Here is a 17,746-nt window from a genome sequence, read left to right as displayed (position 1 = left end):
TCTCGACGCGACAGAGAGCCTAGCAGGTCACCCGTCCGCCGCTCCCGATGGGACCGGGCGGAGACGGTGACCAGCGGCAGCTCGCCTGACGCTAGAGATCGGTCTCGACGTTCTCAGCCGAGCCAATCGCCCCAGGCGAGCGGCCAACGCTAGGCCTGCTGCTCGACCGTCACCGCGGGTTGACGATCAGCAGCAGCCCTCCACGCACGCTGGTCCTGCCAGCGAGCGAGCGGGGGAGCGTCAGGTCTGCCTCTCCCGTACCTTCAACCTCCTCGGGCTATACCGGGAGGAGCGAGGTACCGAGGAGCGATCACGAGAGGTGCGCCGCTCGTGACCCAGCTATGACGCCGTACGGCTCAGGCACGGTCTTAGGACGACCAGAACGTACGCGCAAGTAGTTGGAGGCGACCGTCAGGGGTCTGTCGCTGTTCCTCCTTCTGAAGGAGGAGTATCGAGGGATATGCTCTTGCTGGAGGGACTGGACGGTCCTACTCCACAAGACGCTGTAACGCCTGAGATACAGAGGAACTTCGCAGAGGTCATTAAGCTGATGCGTCTGCATAATGACCTTGCGGAAGGATCGTCGCTACCACCAGCAGAGCCCACGTCCCGGCTCGAATCATTTGGGGTCCCAAGAGGGAGCCCAAAATGATGGTGGGGTTGCCACGATCAGAGCTTGCGGACTCGGTCCTGGATCAGGTGGAGAATCTCGTCTCAGGACGGGAGGACTCGCTAAAATCCGGACGGTCCTCTAAGCTGCTTCCTCCTCCTCTACAGCGCACGAGGCGATTTTACGTGCCTTCGGAAGACCCGATACTGCCGAAACAGGTTAAACCGGGAGTTAGCGAGGCTGACTCCAGGTGTGTCCCTGCAGCAGCTCCTGTCGGAGAACCTATGGTTCTCGCAGCAGGAGGCACTTGCCCTGGAATCTACCGCTATGGCAGCATTCCAGGCAGTTTCCTGGTTGGATTTGTGGTCCCTCACAATATCCAAAGTAGCGGCCGGCTCCGGGAGTTCTGCTCTCGAAGACGACGCTTCTTTCAGGAGACTGTGCCAGTCTGGAGGAAGAGCAATCTCTTACCTCGCCCATCAGACTGCTAACCTGTGGGCCAACTTGGTTCTTCGACGTAGGGACGCAGTCCTTACCCGAGTGACCAAGGGGGCCGGGCGTGAGGCGGCACTCGGGCTACGAAATGGACCTCTTAGGAGTTCCCCAGCTCTCTTTCCTGGAGAGATGGTGGACGCTGCGGTGGAACGGCGGCGCACTGACGAGAGTGACCGCTTAGTCCACCAGGCAGTCTCGAAGGTTTCTGGGCAATCTCGAGTAACTGCGGCCAAACCAAAGAGCTTGGCTAGCGCTTCCACGGCGGCGAGACGGTTGCACCGTCCAAACCCCGTGTGAAGACTCCAGCTGTTTCAACTTCTGCTAGAGGAGGCCGCAACCAGCCCTCCTCCCAGCCCTCCTTTCCCCGAGGAGGTGCTGGAAAGAAGTCGAAACGAGGAGGGAAACGCTAGGGACGGCGTTCCCCCTCACCTGCTGCCGGAAGTGGGGGGAGGGGTGCCTGGCGATCCAACCACCCATTGGGCCGACTTGGCAGCGCTACGGCGCCGGAAGCACTGGATAGTAGGTACGTCCTTCGGGAGGGATATCTACTACCCTTCGAGTCTCGGCCCCCCCTCATCTCCAAACCGGTCCATCTACAGACCTATGTCCGGGGATCAGCAAAGGACAACGCTCTTCGACAGGAGATCAAGACCATGCTGGCGAAACGAGCTGTAGAAATCGTGGAGGACCAGTCACCGGGCTTTTACAGCCGCCTCTTCCTAGTGGAGAAGGCATCGGGGGGCTGGCGTCCGGTGATAGACCTCTCTCCCCTGAACCGCTTCGTTCGCACGACGCGGTTCACGATGGAGTCGGCACGCTCAGTGCTCGACTCGATCAGGGGGAACGATTTCATGCTTTCAGTGGACCTGAAGGACGCGTATTTTCAAATACCCATCCATCAGTCCTCCAGAAAGTACCTCCGCTTCATCTTCGACGGGACGGTGTACCAATTCAGGGCACTTTGTTTCGGTCTCTCAACCGCCCCACAGGTGTTCACGCGAGTGTTCACTCTGGTGTCGGCTTGGCCCATTCGAACGGGATACGTCTTCTGAGGTATCTCGACGATTGGCTAGTCCTGGCGAGCTCCCGCTCGCAGTTGCTACAGGACAGAGATCGACTCAATCAAGTTTTGTCGCGATCTGGGGATCGTGATAAACTACGAGAAGTCCGACCTCGAACCCAAGCAGAAGATGAAGTACCTGGGTATGCTGATAGATACGGTAGCAGGGCAAGTCTTTCCCGCAGACTTGCGTATCAGCAAATTCAGGGAGGCAGCCGGCCGGTTCCTGTCTCGGCAGGAACAGGCAGCACAGCAATGGCAAGTCGTGATCGGCCATCTGTCGTCACTCGAGAAGTTAGTCCCTCACGGGCGTCTTCACCTACGGTCTCTCCAGTGGAGACTAAGGGAGAGTTGGTCTCAGGCCAAGGATCCTCCTTACTTTCCCGTGGCTATCACGGACAAGGTGAGGCAGGACCTAGCCTGGTGGCTCGACGACAAGAACCTCTTAAGAGGAGTGCCCATACGCACTCCCCCCCCGGAGATGCTTCTGTTCTCAGACGCATCGACCGAGGGATGGGGCGCACACCTGGAGGAGTTGCTGACTGCAGGTGTGTGGGACCATCACGAGAAGCACCTTCACATCAATGTCCTGGAACTCAAGGCGGCGTTCAACGCTCTCCAAGAGTTTCAGGACCGCTTGGTGGGACACTCAGTGGTGTTGATGTGCGACAACACCACAGTAGTGGCATATGTCAACAAGCAGGGGGGCTAGTGTCTCTTCCGCTCCATCAGTTGACGGTGCAGGTGCACGAGTGGGCCACGGCTCACTCGATAGAGCTGTCAGCACGCTACATTCCAGGCAAGAGGAATGTAGTAGCAGACCAAGCTCAGCCGTCGGGATCAGGTGATAGGGACCGAATGGTCTCTACACCAAGACGTGGCGGAAAGGCTCTTCAACCTGTGGGGGCGACCGGTCGTAGACCTGTTCGCCACCCGGCACAACAGAAAACTTCAGGTTTTCTTTTCAGCTGTGCCGGACCCATGGGCAGCTGCAGAGGACGCTCTCCAACACCCCTGGGACAACCTCTTCGCTTACGCCTTTCCTCCCTTCTGTCTGATTCGGAAAGTGATCAGTCGAGCGCTGGTCACTCCCAATCTCAGAATGATCCTGGTGGCTCCCAAACGACCACAAGCCGTTTGGTATCCGGACCTGCTGGCTCTTCTTGCGGACGCACCGAGAGAGCTACCCACTTGGCACAACCTTCTAGCCCAGCCACACGTAGAACGGTACCACCAAGCAGTCCAGTCCCTTCAACTTCACGGCTGGCTGTTATCCACCATCTCTTGCGAACGAGAGGCTTTTCTCGTAGCGCAGCAACAGAGATGGCTGGACACGTCCGACAGTCCTCTGCAGCTGTGTACCAGGGGAAGTGGGCCGTCTTCTGTGGTTGGTGTCGTAGACAGGGTCTGTCTCCTCTCAGCGCGCCACTCTTCAGCAGGTAGCGGATTTCCTCGTGTTTCTTCGCCGAGAGAAGCTCCTCTCAGTACCCACAGTTAAGGGATATAGAGCCGCCCTGGCTCTCGTCCTAAAACTGAGGGACTGGACATCTTGAATTCGTTCGAGATATCCTTGCTAATGAGAGCTTTCGAAAGGGTCTTGCCCACCCAGGGAACTCAGGCCCCCTGCGTGGGATGTGACTCTCGTACTTAGGAGTTTGACTCGAAGACCCTTCGAGCCACTCCGAGAGTCGTCAGACAGGGATCTGACCCTCAAGACCCTCTTCTTGCTGGCCCTGGCATCGGCGAAGAGAGTAGGGGAACTACATGGCCTTTCTTATGATGTTAAACATACCAGAGGCTGGGGATCTGTGACGCTCGATTTCGTCCCGAACTTCGTAGCTAAGACTCAGAATCCGTCGATCCCTGACGACAGGTTCGAGTCTTTCACGATCCCCTCCCTCCTGGACTTCACCGATAATGATGCGGATGAGATGCTGCTTTGTCCTGTGAGGGCGCTACGGCGCTATCTGAAGAGAACTCGACATCTCAGGCCTGAGTGTCGACGCCTCTCTTCGTTAGCACTGGGGTTACCAAGAAAGAAGTCTCCAAGAACACGCTTTCTTTCTGGCTGCGTGAGGTGATCAGGAGAGCGTACGAAGCTGATGGTAGCGACGACATCCGTACGCTCCGTCCGAGAGCCCACGAAGTCAGAGGTATCGGACCCTCCTTAGCGTTCCGTAAGAACTTCTCCGTGGCGCAGGTCCTGAAGGCAGGCGTCTGGGCCAACCAGACTACCTTCACGTCCTTCTACCTTCGGGTTGGGATATTGCCCACAAGTCCTTGGATACTTTTTCCTTGGGACCTGTGGTGGCTGCTCAACACGTTGTGTAAGCTTACCCAGCACCCGAGCAGGCAGAACGCATCGATTCCTGGTATGACTGGGAGAATGAATGCGTGAATGAGAGAGTGACTGGCTTCTCTTCACCATCTTTTTCTACCTCTACCTGTGGGCAGAGGGATACGGGTCGTTTCTAACCTTGCTGGAAGGGAGTCAGATGCAGGTAAGCTATTCAACAGAGCTCCATCCTACCTCTTTAACTAGAGATAGGAGTAAATATCCACCACTTTCTCCAACAAGGGGGAGAAAGTGGATGCCGACATGAGACAAACCCATTACTTTACATTTGCTCATGTAAAGGAAAAAGTTCTTACAATGCTGGTACAAAGAGATACGCTTGCCTCTCTCTTAGTACTCGGCCCAGAGGTCTGACCATTGATCCTGCGGTGCACACCCCGATCAATCGGACAGAGGCTTGGATCCCTCCCTCGCTCTTACGACCAGGGAGGCATTCCAGGGATGGACGAACACCAGTCTGTTCATCAAAAAGACTCAGATTCCTCCCACCAAGAAGTGAGTCTTCCTATTGTTAAAGGACCGAGGGTTTGTATTACGTATCGGAACAAATGACAATTTGTCGAAAATTGCATTTTTCCTAACTATACAAACCTGAGGTCCTTTAACATATAGTCCCTCCTCATGCCACCCCTCACTCTGCGTATTTTGCATGGGCCAAAAGCAAAAGTGATTTGTTTACCTCCCAGTCGCGCGGCGCGCGACGATCGGACAAGCAGTTAACTACCGTTCTCCCCTTGTTCGAAGCTTACGACCGTTCCAGCTGCCGCTAGCTACTTCCTATTGTTAAAGGACCTCAGGTTTGTATAGTTAGGAAAAATGCAATTTTCGACAAATTGTCATGTTATGTAGTTGCTACATAATAACAAAGATGGAAGCATAACGATTTTATGTAGTATATCACCTCATTGTATAGCAGCTAACCTCAGTACAGAGACGTTTATTGGAAGAATTTTTTATGTTACAGCTTAAAGTACGTACAGACTAAATTGATGTAGATGCTGGTCACGACAGTATTGGATCTGTTAAAAGTTTGGTTTTGCAAAGTATCGTGTTGCGTACCTTTTATGGTGTTTAAATTAGATTTGAGAAGTAATGGGCAATGTAATTAATTTTTCTATTAAATTAACATGAAGTTACTGGGGGCATAACTTTGTAAACTGAATTTTTTTCTCCTTTTTTATTAATTGTATAATATAAGAATGAGTTTCTCATGTGTCATGAAACCCTTTTTCAGCCGTGGACCCAATAAATATACACGCAATTGGGAAGATCTTGATGCCTATGCCAAACCTGTCAGAGGAGGAACTGTCCGAGGGGGAGGGCCTGGAAGAGGAGGAAACAGGTCTTTGGCTGGTAGCAAGAAAGCTCTTTATAATAATGAAGAGTTCCCAGCCTTAAATTCCACCCAGCAGAAGTACCAAGGCAGTGAACAGGATGATCACAGAAGTGGTGCTGAACATCATTCACCTAAAAATGACATCCAGAGAGCTCCTGGAGATGAACATTTAATAAGTAAGCCCTCTGATTGTCATCAGATTTTAATATATGGTACTCTTCTAACTAATTTGAATAACTTTTTGGTATGAATTTTTTGTGGTTTTTAGTTTTAATCTAACATTGTAAACATTTTTCTTATGTCTTAGGCAGAACAAGCTACTTTTGAGTAATCAGTAGAATTAACAGGGTAGATCGCTTGATGATATGCTATCCCTGTTGTATGGATAGTAGTAAGCAGTTTTTTTTTATGTAAAAGAAACTTCATATTGAACAGTTTTGTTGTATACTATTATGTATGTATGAAGAATTGTATTGTACTTTAGGGGAATCTTCTGAAATCCCCAAAAAGAAAAATATTCAAATTAATTAATTTCTGGAATTTTTTTCAGGGTTCTACTTAATAGATAAATCGCAGATATACAGTATAAATGTGCAATATAGATGTTCAGTTATTAATGTAGATATTCAGTATATTTCAGAGCTTCAAAATAGTAAAGGAAAATTATTTATGTTCAAACCACAATATGAAAGATCACCCTCCATGCCCTCTGAATTGGGTTGTTTAGAAAGTATTTAAAATATAAGGCCTGTGTCTTGGTGATTAGTTTCATCCAGATTACTGTAATTTTTTTTATTTTTGGAACATTTGAACATGTTGCATTTTACATGTCTGAGTAATCAGCTTTGAATGGATTTTGCTGCATTTGTATGATACTTATTTAATTGACATTTAATTAAAAAATAAATTCTATATTCTTGTCTTATATTTCAGTTGACAATGATGTATCAAAAATGCATCAGCAGCAACAGCAAATGCAAATGCAGCATCAGCATAATCTACAGAACAGGAATTCTATATCAAGTCCCCAGTTCCAAGACTTGAAAACTGACAACATGGGTGGACGAGGAAGAGGAGGAAAAGGCAGAGGTAGAGGTGCTGGGAGAGGATTAAGTAGAGATCAACATAGGTATGCTGAGAGAGAGTAATTTTTGCAGTTGTTTTCTTGTTTATTAAAATTTGTAATTGTAGTAGCAGTAAATCAATATTTTTGAGAAATGAGCATGAAGGTTAGGAACTAGCATTTGAAAGAATTTAATAATTTGTTATGGCTTTCTTCTCAAGGCATATTGATGAGAGAAGTGCAAACAATCATGATATGCATCCTGGAGGACGTGGAAATCGTGGTGGTTACCAGCAGAAAGGGCCAGTGCAGCATCAAACACATGTTGATGATATTACATTAGACATGAAGAATGTAAACATAAATACTCAAAATAGAGATGAAAGACATAAGAAAAGTAGTGAGTAATTGAGTATTTTAATTATAGTAGCCACTTTTATGATGATCAGACATGAAAAAGTCATTGTTACTGTTATACTAGAATTCATTGTCAGAATTTATTTTAACTGTCTTGTCTTTGTAGGAGGAGGTGGAAATGTAGAGAACAGAAGAAACACTGTACCTCCACGACTGCAGGAGTCTGCAGCAGCAGCAGCTAATCTTCATGGCAGAGGACGGGGTAGTAATTCTTCACCAGGAGGAGATGGTTCTGCTTCCTCACGACCTAAGAGATACTCTTCACAGAGACAACGGTCAATTCCTGACCAACCAGTGCCTCCCTTCCAGCAACAGCAAGGATATATTGATCCAGCACTGGAAGCCGGTTAGTGAATCTTATATATTTTAGTCTTTTGGCTTTTCATGTAGAGTACAATGTAAATTTATGTTTGTTGGAACTGCTTTTCTAGCGATAAAAAAATTTGTTGTCTGTAGTAGGTGTGAGTAATCAAAATTCTCAAGTGTATTTCTGTGGAGTTTGTTATTATGGGATTTTTTGTTTAATAGAAATTTAAGCATATGTAGATATATTGTTGACTTTCCTACAATCTTTATATTGAGAAAGGTTGTTTGGATAAAGACTATCTATTTACTGGTGACACTAATCAGCTAGTAGTTGTTGGAGGTTTCCCATTTACTCTGGATATTAGTGTGTGAATCATCAGGGACAGCTTTTCCCAGTGTTGTGATCTTTGGAGATAACCTGAGAATTTCTTTGAAATTATGAAATAATATTATGGATAAGTCATTAATTAAACAAGTAAAGTGGTCTTTTGAAATGACATGACTTCTCTCTATTTTTTTAAATAATTTCCATCGGTGATGTAAGATTTTCAGGATAAAAGTAATTTCTGTATCTTTTGCATTACAGATAGTAGTATAATGGTATTAATTTTTTTTTTCATTAATATTACCAGAATGGGAAGGTGTATGGATAAAGTTGATAATCTTGTGTTTACTGGAATTTTCATAGGGGTCTTCCTTCAAAAATATGGCTTATAAGTCAACAATCTTTGATGTGATTATCTTCCCAAATTTTTCATCTCTTGCAGCACATAAGTTACCTCTTCTCATAAGTTGCCTTTCTGTTTGAACTTAGTGTTATGTTAGTACCATAGTGCATAGTATGTTCTAAAGTACTGTATACTTTAATTGTTCATATGTGATAACTTTTAAGAGGAAATGCTCTTATGTTTGTTTTTTTACATTTTTTTATCTGCATCCTCCATTCTGAGTCATGATTGTTCTTCACTAATTTTTGACATTAACTTTTTACTTATCTTCTTCATCATAAAGAACTTACTCTTTTATTCATGCTGGGAGGAGGAAGGGAAATTATAAATAAATACTTTACTTACAGAACTAAGTATGAAAAGTTGAGAACTAACCTGGAGAAATTATTAGGCTTTTTTTTTATTCAGGAGCATAGTTATCAGAGCAGTTATGGGGTGATTAAAAGACGGGGAGGAGAGTGGAAAATTTTCAGTAATATAATACCTTCACAATTAGTATCAGAATAATGTAGTTTTTGACAAAATTTTGCCACTGCTATCGTAAACTGATGCATAAGAACTTATTGTGGAGCTGTATGCAGTGTGTTGTGTTTTGGGTTCTTTTGGCAAGAAAATTAACTTAGATAATTTCAGGTTTTTCAAGGAACACACTCAAATTGGTATACTTGATAAACAATTCACTTTTAGCAAAAGAAGATGGTAGGGATGAACATTGACCCTTGATCCGTTTTTATTTCATAAATTACTTCACAAGTAGTATCAGAATAATGTAGTTTTTAACAAAATTTTGCTACTGCTATTTTAAACTGATGCATAAGAACTTATTGTGGAGCTATTTTATAGATGCAATATAGTTATTTTATTATCTTGGGTTAATGAGTGTAATACCAAGAATTTTATTTGTATTCATTTGCTTTAGGAAGTTGCATTCAAATGTGCATAGATTAGAGTATCAGTGATTGTTGTAGTGTGTTGATGCATGTCATAAAACTCACAAGTGCCGAAAGAGTAGCATTTTGTAGAGCCATTAAATTTTGTAAGATGTTTGTATTTCTGCATCTTTGGCATGTCATTAAGGTCCATTTTCTGTTGGATCCTTACCCTCTTTGAATGTCAGTCTTCTGATGTGATTTTTGTTTAAGGGCCATACATTTTAACTTGTTCTTGTATTGCCCATGTTTGATGATACATACCGTCAAGATTAGAACTTCTTCATTGTCACTAGCCTTGTGTGATAGTGTAGGCAATATGTAAAAAGTATGTTTTTTCTTTTATGTGGAATACGTATTGCAAGATTATTTGAGATGTACTATTTTTTTTATACAGTTAGTTTAATGAAACTGCAGCAACTACCAGTGTTTCTGGAAAGAGTGCCTCACTTTGGTGGGGTCTGCCATGTTCCTTCTCTATATACGTAGTTCCTTCTGAATTTATGTAAGATACTTTTTATAATGGAACATCACAAAGGAAGAAGTTTTTCTCTTTCGGTAGTTCTTGGGATTCTTGTGTCCTGAAAAATTACTTTGACTTTCTCAAATGAACTAACTACAGTACTAGCATACATCTTAATCGCTATATATAGTATTGTGCCACTTTTGTATTTATTATTTTGGAATTTTTGAGTTCCTTTTTGTCAACTTGTATGTTATATTTTTTCATCTAAAACTTAATTCTTTTGCATTAGAAAAGCTCTCAGTTATTATATTTTAATTTATAAGATTTAACATGATTTGTACTAACCCCTTGCCAACTGTGAAACATTGTTCCATATTTTGTATTACTTTTTTACTTTTATGTCATTTAAGTGGGAAAGTATTTTCCATGTGCATATCACTGAGTATCTAAATGCTAAACACAAAATTTATTATTCCTTGTGTGAATTGATAAGTGCCTCTAGATATGCACAGCAAACCATGCACAATTTAAAATCTTAGTTTTAGTTAGTTTTTTACTACCCTCCAGTGGCTACTTTTTTTTGGTTAACTGAAAATACGGATGAGTTATGTTAGTGCCCCTTCGTTGTTTGCCTTTTTAAATTTATTTTGTATTAAAATTTTGTTTTGAAATGTTAGGAAGTTCTTTGATCTTTTTTCAGTAATTGAATTATATGTAATATACAACAGTTTTTTCAAACCATTAGTGATTTTGGTGCAATGGTATTTTCTGTTGTGTGTGACAAATCAACATTTTTGTCATGTTTTCATTGTTTTCAAGTACTGTTGCATAGCTAATAAAGTTATAGTAACTGTTTTGGTAAAGTTGCCTTAATTAAATAACTTGAGTTAAAGTGATTTCAAAAAGTATAATTAGAATTAAAGTGATTTCAACAAGTACAGTTATCTTAGTATAGTCATTTTTGACACACTTTCTTTGTTTGGATATGTTATTAAAATAAAACTTGTAGTTTGTGTGACACTCATTATTAGCCATTGAAGAGATGAAATGTCTCAACTTTGTAAACTGTTATGATTCTTTCCTTGAACTTGAAGTTTTATAGCATTAGTATAGTTCACAATTGATCTTTAGACGACTTGATTCATTTCTTGTTGAAGTCAATGCAAGAACTATTTTTGGAGAATATTTGACGTTTTTAGGATAGAGATTAGTTTTCTATATCTAGCAGTATTTAGTAGATAGAACTAGGATGCAACTTTCTTTGTTTTATTTTTACTGGCAGTTTGAAATATTCCTGTTTCAGCTGTGGTTATAGGGGGCTTGAATTTGGTGTGCATATGTGGTGAGAGACACTTTATCTAGCAAGCTCAGTTATTGGGTTTCTTGTAGCACCTTATCCTTTTCTTATAATTCCTACAGCAGAAAGCAAGAAATATTTGTTGCATTTTCAGTAAATATTCAAGCACCTGACATTGCCTTGACTATTTTATGCAGATAAAGCTTTATTCATGGTTTGATAAAAGATGTTATAACTGCATTTTTGTAACCTCTAGCAAGTGTTATGAGTGCAGAGTTCCACAGCTTGTTGAAAACATCATATTTTTTTTTCATCTTGATATAAGTTTTCTTATTTTTCTATTATTTATATAACAAAGTATTTCAAAAATGGTTTGAAAGATTTTATTTACACTGAGAAAGCTCTGGATTCTAAAAAGGTCTCTGTATCTGAACTTGTCTTTTGATATCCACAGCAAGTACGTAATGCAAAAATTATTTCTAAAACTCGGATTTAGCTACATTTTCTTATTAAAAAAGATTTTCATCTTTATTTTTCTAATTGGAGTAAAAGCTAAATTTTCAAGACAAATAACACCAGTGTAGTATTCTAATCTGTATTTAAAACTATAAATTAGGGTCACTCATTTTTGAATCAAGATTCCTTATCACAAGTCACTGTTGTAATGCTTACCTATTTGACACTGGTTTATTTTGAAGTTGAAAAAGAAAAATATGAGCAGAAATTATATTTGGCATGGGGTTAATCATTGTCACGTTGCATAGTTTTGAAAAGTGATCCAGTATATTTTATGTTGGCCCTTGTATTATTTAAACACCACAGTGATCTAATTAACGTTTCCAATTTTACAGGTTATCAGGGAGGAGTGTATGAGGGAGGGGTAAACCCAGCCACCAGCCATACAGTATCGGCACCTCCCTCCCAACTCCCGATTGCTGGTGGTGCTCCCCATTCCTTTGTTCCACCAGCCTTTACCTCTCCTCCCACTTTTCCTCCAGAGCCATTCCTGGGGAGACCACCAGCGCCTCGCATGTTCCCGCCAGTCACGCAGTCACCTCATCTCTTCACTGGTCCTCCTCTAGGTGCTCCTCCGGTGGGTGCACCCCAGTCCCACCTGGTCCCCCTGTTACTGGTCCACCATTTATACCCCACGAAATTAACTATGCTGCTCACCCTGGCCCCCAACCTGGGCCACATGCAGGCCCTCTCCCGGGAGCATCTCCGCTAGCAGGCCCCCACCCACCTCAGTTCCCGCCATTCCAGGGCTTCACCCCAGGCCCTGTGGTAAGTTAGCCCCATAGACATTTAATTCACCTTACATATTTTATGCTTTTGTAGAATTTTATGCTTTTGTAGGAAAAAAAATTGTTATAAATACATTTCAGTTTAAAATATTTTTATATTAAGTGCGCACAAATTTTTTTACATATAAATGCACACCTTTAGTATTTTTTTCTTTTAGTTTGTAATGCAAATACACTGTATTTCTTAGATGTAACCCAATTTTATCACCATCTGTTATGTACCATAATACATTATTGTAGAAGAGTATAATTTATGCAAAGGTTATTTTAGTAGGCTATAACACATATCCAACCTATCTTCTTTTCATAGCTTTTTAAAAATGTGTTCTCGGGGATCTTTTCACCATAAAGAAAACTAGATTTTATTCTTTTTAAAGTTGTCAGGGTTGGTTATTGTGAAAGGGCTACACAATCAAGTATTAATCCTCCACTATTTAATTCCTTTACCTTTAACGCCATATTTTTTCTAGTTTTTGTTCCCTGTTTTTCCCCCTGTTGAGTAACAGTCATTGACATTAGTTAAATGTTCATGCATGCAATTAGTGTTGCTTGCTTTTACCTATCAGAAAAGTGGAATTATGCATTATTCTTAAATGTCCAAAGGTCACAGTCAACTGTAATTAGTTGCCTATTTTTAACAATCACTTATTAAACTAGAATTAAGTAAACTATAAAAAAATTTCTTCTTTGGGAAATTTTTTCTGATGGCTATGTTAACTTCATGAATTTTGTATTAAATTTTCTTATTTGTTTCTATTTTATGCACTTTAAAACTTGTTTGGGTTTTATGTGAGAAAATGGTTCAAAACTACATTGTGTAAAATTTATTTGCCAAAAATTTCATCTTTAATATAAGGAAAGGGTCCAAATTCACAATCTTTTTGTGACCATTGACATTTTGAGGTTTCTATACTGGCATTTTTAAGTTACTCATTAGGCCCTTCTGTCAGTTCCTTCTCAGTATGTAGAAGGGTGAATGCTTTTGGTTTTCAGGCCCTGTGTTTCAGCTTATCCATGGTTGGGCCTACTCACTGGGCCATCATGAGGCAAGATTGAGATGATCAAGATGCTGCTCTCGCTTTGCATGAGGTTGTGGATCCACTTCAGCATGAATTTGATTCATGCCTTAGGAGAGTTTGTACCATCTGAATAATAACTTTTCTTCTGTCCTGGTATACTCTGCTCAAGGCCCTTAGATAAATGAAGAAAACTGTTTGTAAATTCTTGAAAAGAACATTCCATTAGTCAAATAACAGTTAAAGCTGGATCACCCTTTTCTTGGCCAAGTTACTGCCTCGTGGATGATGATGATTTAGGATTTCACCAGATTAATCCAACAGACATAAGAGCCTCATAGATCATGAGAGCCAGGAACTGCAGTTTCTTATCTGCCACAAAGACTTGTTTTTTTAGTTTCAGGACTTCATTTTCCTTGAGGGTCTTCTTGTACCTATACAGTACCTCAATGATCCAAACCCAGAACTCTTAGAAAACACTAAGTATCATTGATAGATTTTTGCTCATCTGCAAGACATTGCAACCAAAAGCTCTTGAAGAGCAGGCAAGCAGGGCATACACAATCATCTAGAATTAAAAGGTATCCTTCATGGAAATGACATGATGGCAGCACATTTACTAGATCTCAGGATTTGGTGTAATTTGTTTTATGGCTTGGTCAGTAGGTTCCAGTCCAATTTGGGAAGTGGAACAAGCCCTGGCTGTCAGCCCCATTAATGCACTCTGTCAAAATTTGGGATATCATTATACCAAGAGGAATTAGAGTTTGTTTGCCTTGACCTTCTATATATGCTCAAAGGATAGCTTGTATGGTTTGACTTTTGAAGGCTTTCAAGCACCTTTCCTTACCCAACGAGCACCGTTTCAGGTGTGGCAGTTAGTTACTTGTTACAAAGTCTCTAATTTGCCAGTCATTGTTTTGTGTCCTCAGAGTTTCATAGCACCTTTTCCAGGATTCTGACAAAGCAGGTTTTCACGTTGAACATTAAATATAGACCCTCAAGTCATATTTATGTACTATAAATTTTAACTAGTCTTCCTTTTAAAATATCAAGGCAGATGTTCTCTTAAGTTCATTGTTTTTATTTTCCAAGCCAGTGGGCCATTAATGTTGCTCTTGACTGTTGCAACTTTAAATTCATTAAACTTTTTTGTATTTTACCTTTCTATGAACAGATTTTTTATTAGGTTTTCTTCCCTGTTATTGTGTGGATGATAGTATGTTCAAGTACTTGATTTTTTAATGCTCTTTACTTTTAATACTTGGAAGTGCAAAAATCAAATTTTTATTGACATCTATGGGTAAAACATAGAACGATTGTAGTGTTAAAACTTTGAAAATATTTGCTCGACTATAAAAATATTTTTTTATCTTTGCAGTCACAACCTGGTGAAATATACAGCAATGGTGTTACCTATTATAATACTGAGAGTCAGCAGCAGCTACCGAGAAACAGTGTACCTCTGCAAAAAAGGCCAAAAGCAGCCATCCCAATAGTTCCACCTCCTGAACGAGAACAAAGACAGGATGGATCATTTTCTCGAGTAGAAGGAAGTCAAGATGATCAGCAATTTGCAGACTCTACTAATGTTCCTGAATCAGCTCTCCAGGAATCTTCAGAGATGGAAATTCCTGCAGAAACTGAATCAAACCCAGAGGAAGACCAGGAGGTTGTAATTGAAGGGCAAGTTGAGAGACAAAGTGAAGATCAGACTGCTACAACAGAGGACGTACAACAGGTTGAGTCTGTTGCAGACCCTAAAGTTACAGAAGAACCTGCCAGTAAATCACCAGAGAATGCTGCAGCTCAGGACAAACCTGAAACTAGTATCCAGCCTATAGAAAGTGAACTGTCAGAGACACTGCAAAAACCAGAGGAAAATAGTATAGATAATCTTGAAAGTAAAGATCCTGAAAAGGAAAAAGCTAGTGAAGGGCAGCCAGTGGAAGAATTAAAAACTACTGATGGCTCTGTAGAAGCATCTTAATGTTTTGTTATATTATGGAATGTATAAAGTAAAAATAATTCTTGACTTGATACGTATTTATTTCCAGTTACATCACTCGGCCTTTGTGGGTCTATGCAGTCACTATTTCTGTAATGTATGGATATTTTGCAAAAAAAAAAATTTTGAAAATGCATTTTATATACTGGAATAGCTTATGTATTTTTTTTAATCTTATCTTTTTCATTTCAAATAATTTACTTGTGCATTTAATGCATGGTTAATGTTAGTGGAATATTATTTAAGTAGATCCTCTTGAGCTATGGTAACTGGGGTCCCTCATATGTTAAACACTATTAAAGTATTATAAAACCTTTTTTTTGCACTGACGTTTTTGTAACCTGTATACTGAATTGGTTCATATTTCTGTTAACTCGGCATTTTTTGTCATAAATTGATTTTATATTTTGCATAATTTTCACTCCTGTTTAACAAAAAGCATAACTGGAAAATGCCAATTGTTCATAAGCGAACAAACCCTCGGTCTTAACAATAGGATAGGATAATTTGTAGCGCCTAGCTGGATCCGGTAAAAAAGTAGATGAAAGCAAGGAATCTAGTGGTATCTGGCAATGCATGCGTAGATCCGGTGAAAAGTGGTCAAACGCCGAACACCTACACCAGTCATTTCTTTACCGCCTTGGGACAAGAGTGGGTTTTTCCTCTCTTGGCCTTTTCCCTGTTTTTGCCCGTTTCGTTCCTTTTGTGTGTTTGTGTGTGTTTTTGCCTAAGATTATGGCTGCTTCTGCTGCTCCTCGACGTCTGCGTTGGTGCGCCGGAATTCCTGGATTTCCGTGTTCTCGTTTCTTGACTTCGTCAGCGACCCTCACATCACTTGCAGCAGGGCCATTCCAATTTTTGTATGATTACGAATCCTTGTATGGAATGCCGGGCATGGCCTTTGGAGCAGTGGAGGAAGTTTTATGGTAAGAGGGAACGTCGGAGTCTTCACTCTTCCTTCTTGGGAGGGCTTTACTCCTATTCCCGATGTTTTGTCTTCCACAGTAGTCAACCCCCATAGTAGTGTTGCCTCTGCTTCTCCTTCCTTATCTTCCATTGATTCGTTGATGGAAGTATAGGGAGGTCGCCAGGGTATTATTTGTAATGTAACCCCCTCTTCTTCGGGAGTTATTTTCGGTTCCCGAGAAGGGTGAGGTTTTTTTCCATCATTCTCTTCTCTTCCAGAGTCGGAGGCATCTGAAATGGCGGCGATTTGGAAGACGCTTGGGCTAGGGGGTACCCTGTCCTTAGGGGAGTTGCTAGCGCATTTTTTGGAGGCTCGCAACCCCCCCTCCCCAGTCCAGCCAGGCTATTAACCCCCCCCCCCCCCCCCCCCCACCCCCCCCCCCCCCCCCCCCCCCCAGTCTCCACGGGAGGGAACAGTCGGCCATCTTGTATTGCTCCGCCAGCTGCCGCCGCCTCGTCTCTGAGTGATGCTGCGGCGTCAGCCCCATTGTTGTCGTCACGGGGCCCATCTTTGTGTATTCCTCCGCCAGTGGCGTCTCTTTCCCCCTCACTCAGAGGGGAGGTCGTGACGTCACTCTCATCGATGATGTATCTTCCAGTTGCCTCTGAGCCGCCTCTCTTAGACGTGACATCATCTCCTTTCCTTGTCTTCAGAGCCTTCTCTGGCGCATCAGTCCGAGCTCATATGCCAGGCGGTACTTCAGAGGCTGGACTCTGTTTTGGTTGTGAAGTTGGCTGCCTTATCGGTTGGGAGGGCTGGTAGGAAATGCGTTGCTTCGTCCCTGCCTTCCGAGAAGAGTGCGCATAAGAAGCTGGTGCTGTCTCCCCCTCCCTCTTCCCCCTCTACGCCTCGTGGGCGTGTTAGGCATTGGAAGGCTAAGGACCTTGCCTTTCCTTCGCCGCCGAGGGAGGAACAGCACGGACGCGTTCCTGAGAGTGCTGTGGTTTCGGGCAGTGTTAGTGATGTGTGTTCTGCAGGGGTTGTTTCGCCGCCGAACCACGTACATGCAACCACCCCACCCCGCCACCCCGTCCTTGCACATTGCGAGCGTGTGGCAACCTCCCCCGTCTGTGCACGTGATGGTAGTGCCCCTTCTTCTCCCAGGCCTATTCATCGCCGTAAAGGCCTGAAGGCGCCTGTCAAGAGGTTGGAGGAAGTGAGCACGGAGGTGGTGCTTCCAAGTCTTCCACTATAAGGGATTCTCCGTCAATCTCGAGTGCTCGAGTTTCCCCCCATCTTACGTATGTACGGCTGCCATGCCCGTGTCCGTTCGTGGCCGTCTGGAGTCGCCTGTTGAGGTAAGTGATGTGCCTAATGTTTCAGTGGGTCCGTCTCGGAGGCTGACGCTTGGACCCAGCCCAGATAGGCTAGTAGAGATTTCAGACTGT

At 42.8% G+C, this 17,746-nt stretch overlaps 1 protein-coding gene across 1 annotated transcript in view; it reads left to right on the top strand.

The window, feature by feature from the left end:
- LOC135214815 (protein CASC3-like) overlaps nt 1–15,708 on the top strand; it is a 44,641-nt gene extending 28,933 nt beyond the window's left edge. The window contains 7 exon segments of the mRNA XM_064249194.1: nt 5,756–6,033; nt 6,791–6,986; nt 7,142–7,320; nt 7,444–7,683; nt 11,915–12,171; nt 12,174–12,347; nt 14,765–15,708. Of these exon segments, the coding sequence (XP_064105264.1) occupies nt 5,756–6,033; nt 6,791–6,986; nt 7,142–7,320; nt 7,444–7,683; nt 11,915–12,171; nt 12,174–12,347; nt 14,765–15,373 (1,933 nt within the window). The 3' untranslated portion in view covers nt 15,374–15,708.
- The last annotated feature ends 2,038 nt before the right edge of the window (nt 15,709–17,746 follow it).

This window comes from Macrobrachium nipponense, chromosome 46 (assembly GCF_015104395.2).
Source record: "Macrobrachium nipponense isolate FS-2020 chromosome 46, ASM1510439v2, whole genome shotgun sequence".
Classification (NCBI taxonomy): Eukaryota; Metazoa; Arthropoda; class Malacostraca; order Decapoda; family Palaemonidae; genus Macrobrachium; species Macrobrachium nipponense.
The sequence above is the reverse complement of the archived record's forward strand: the minus strand, read 5'-3'. Positions and strand labels throughout refer to the sequence as shown.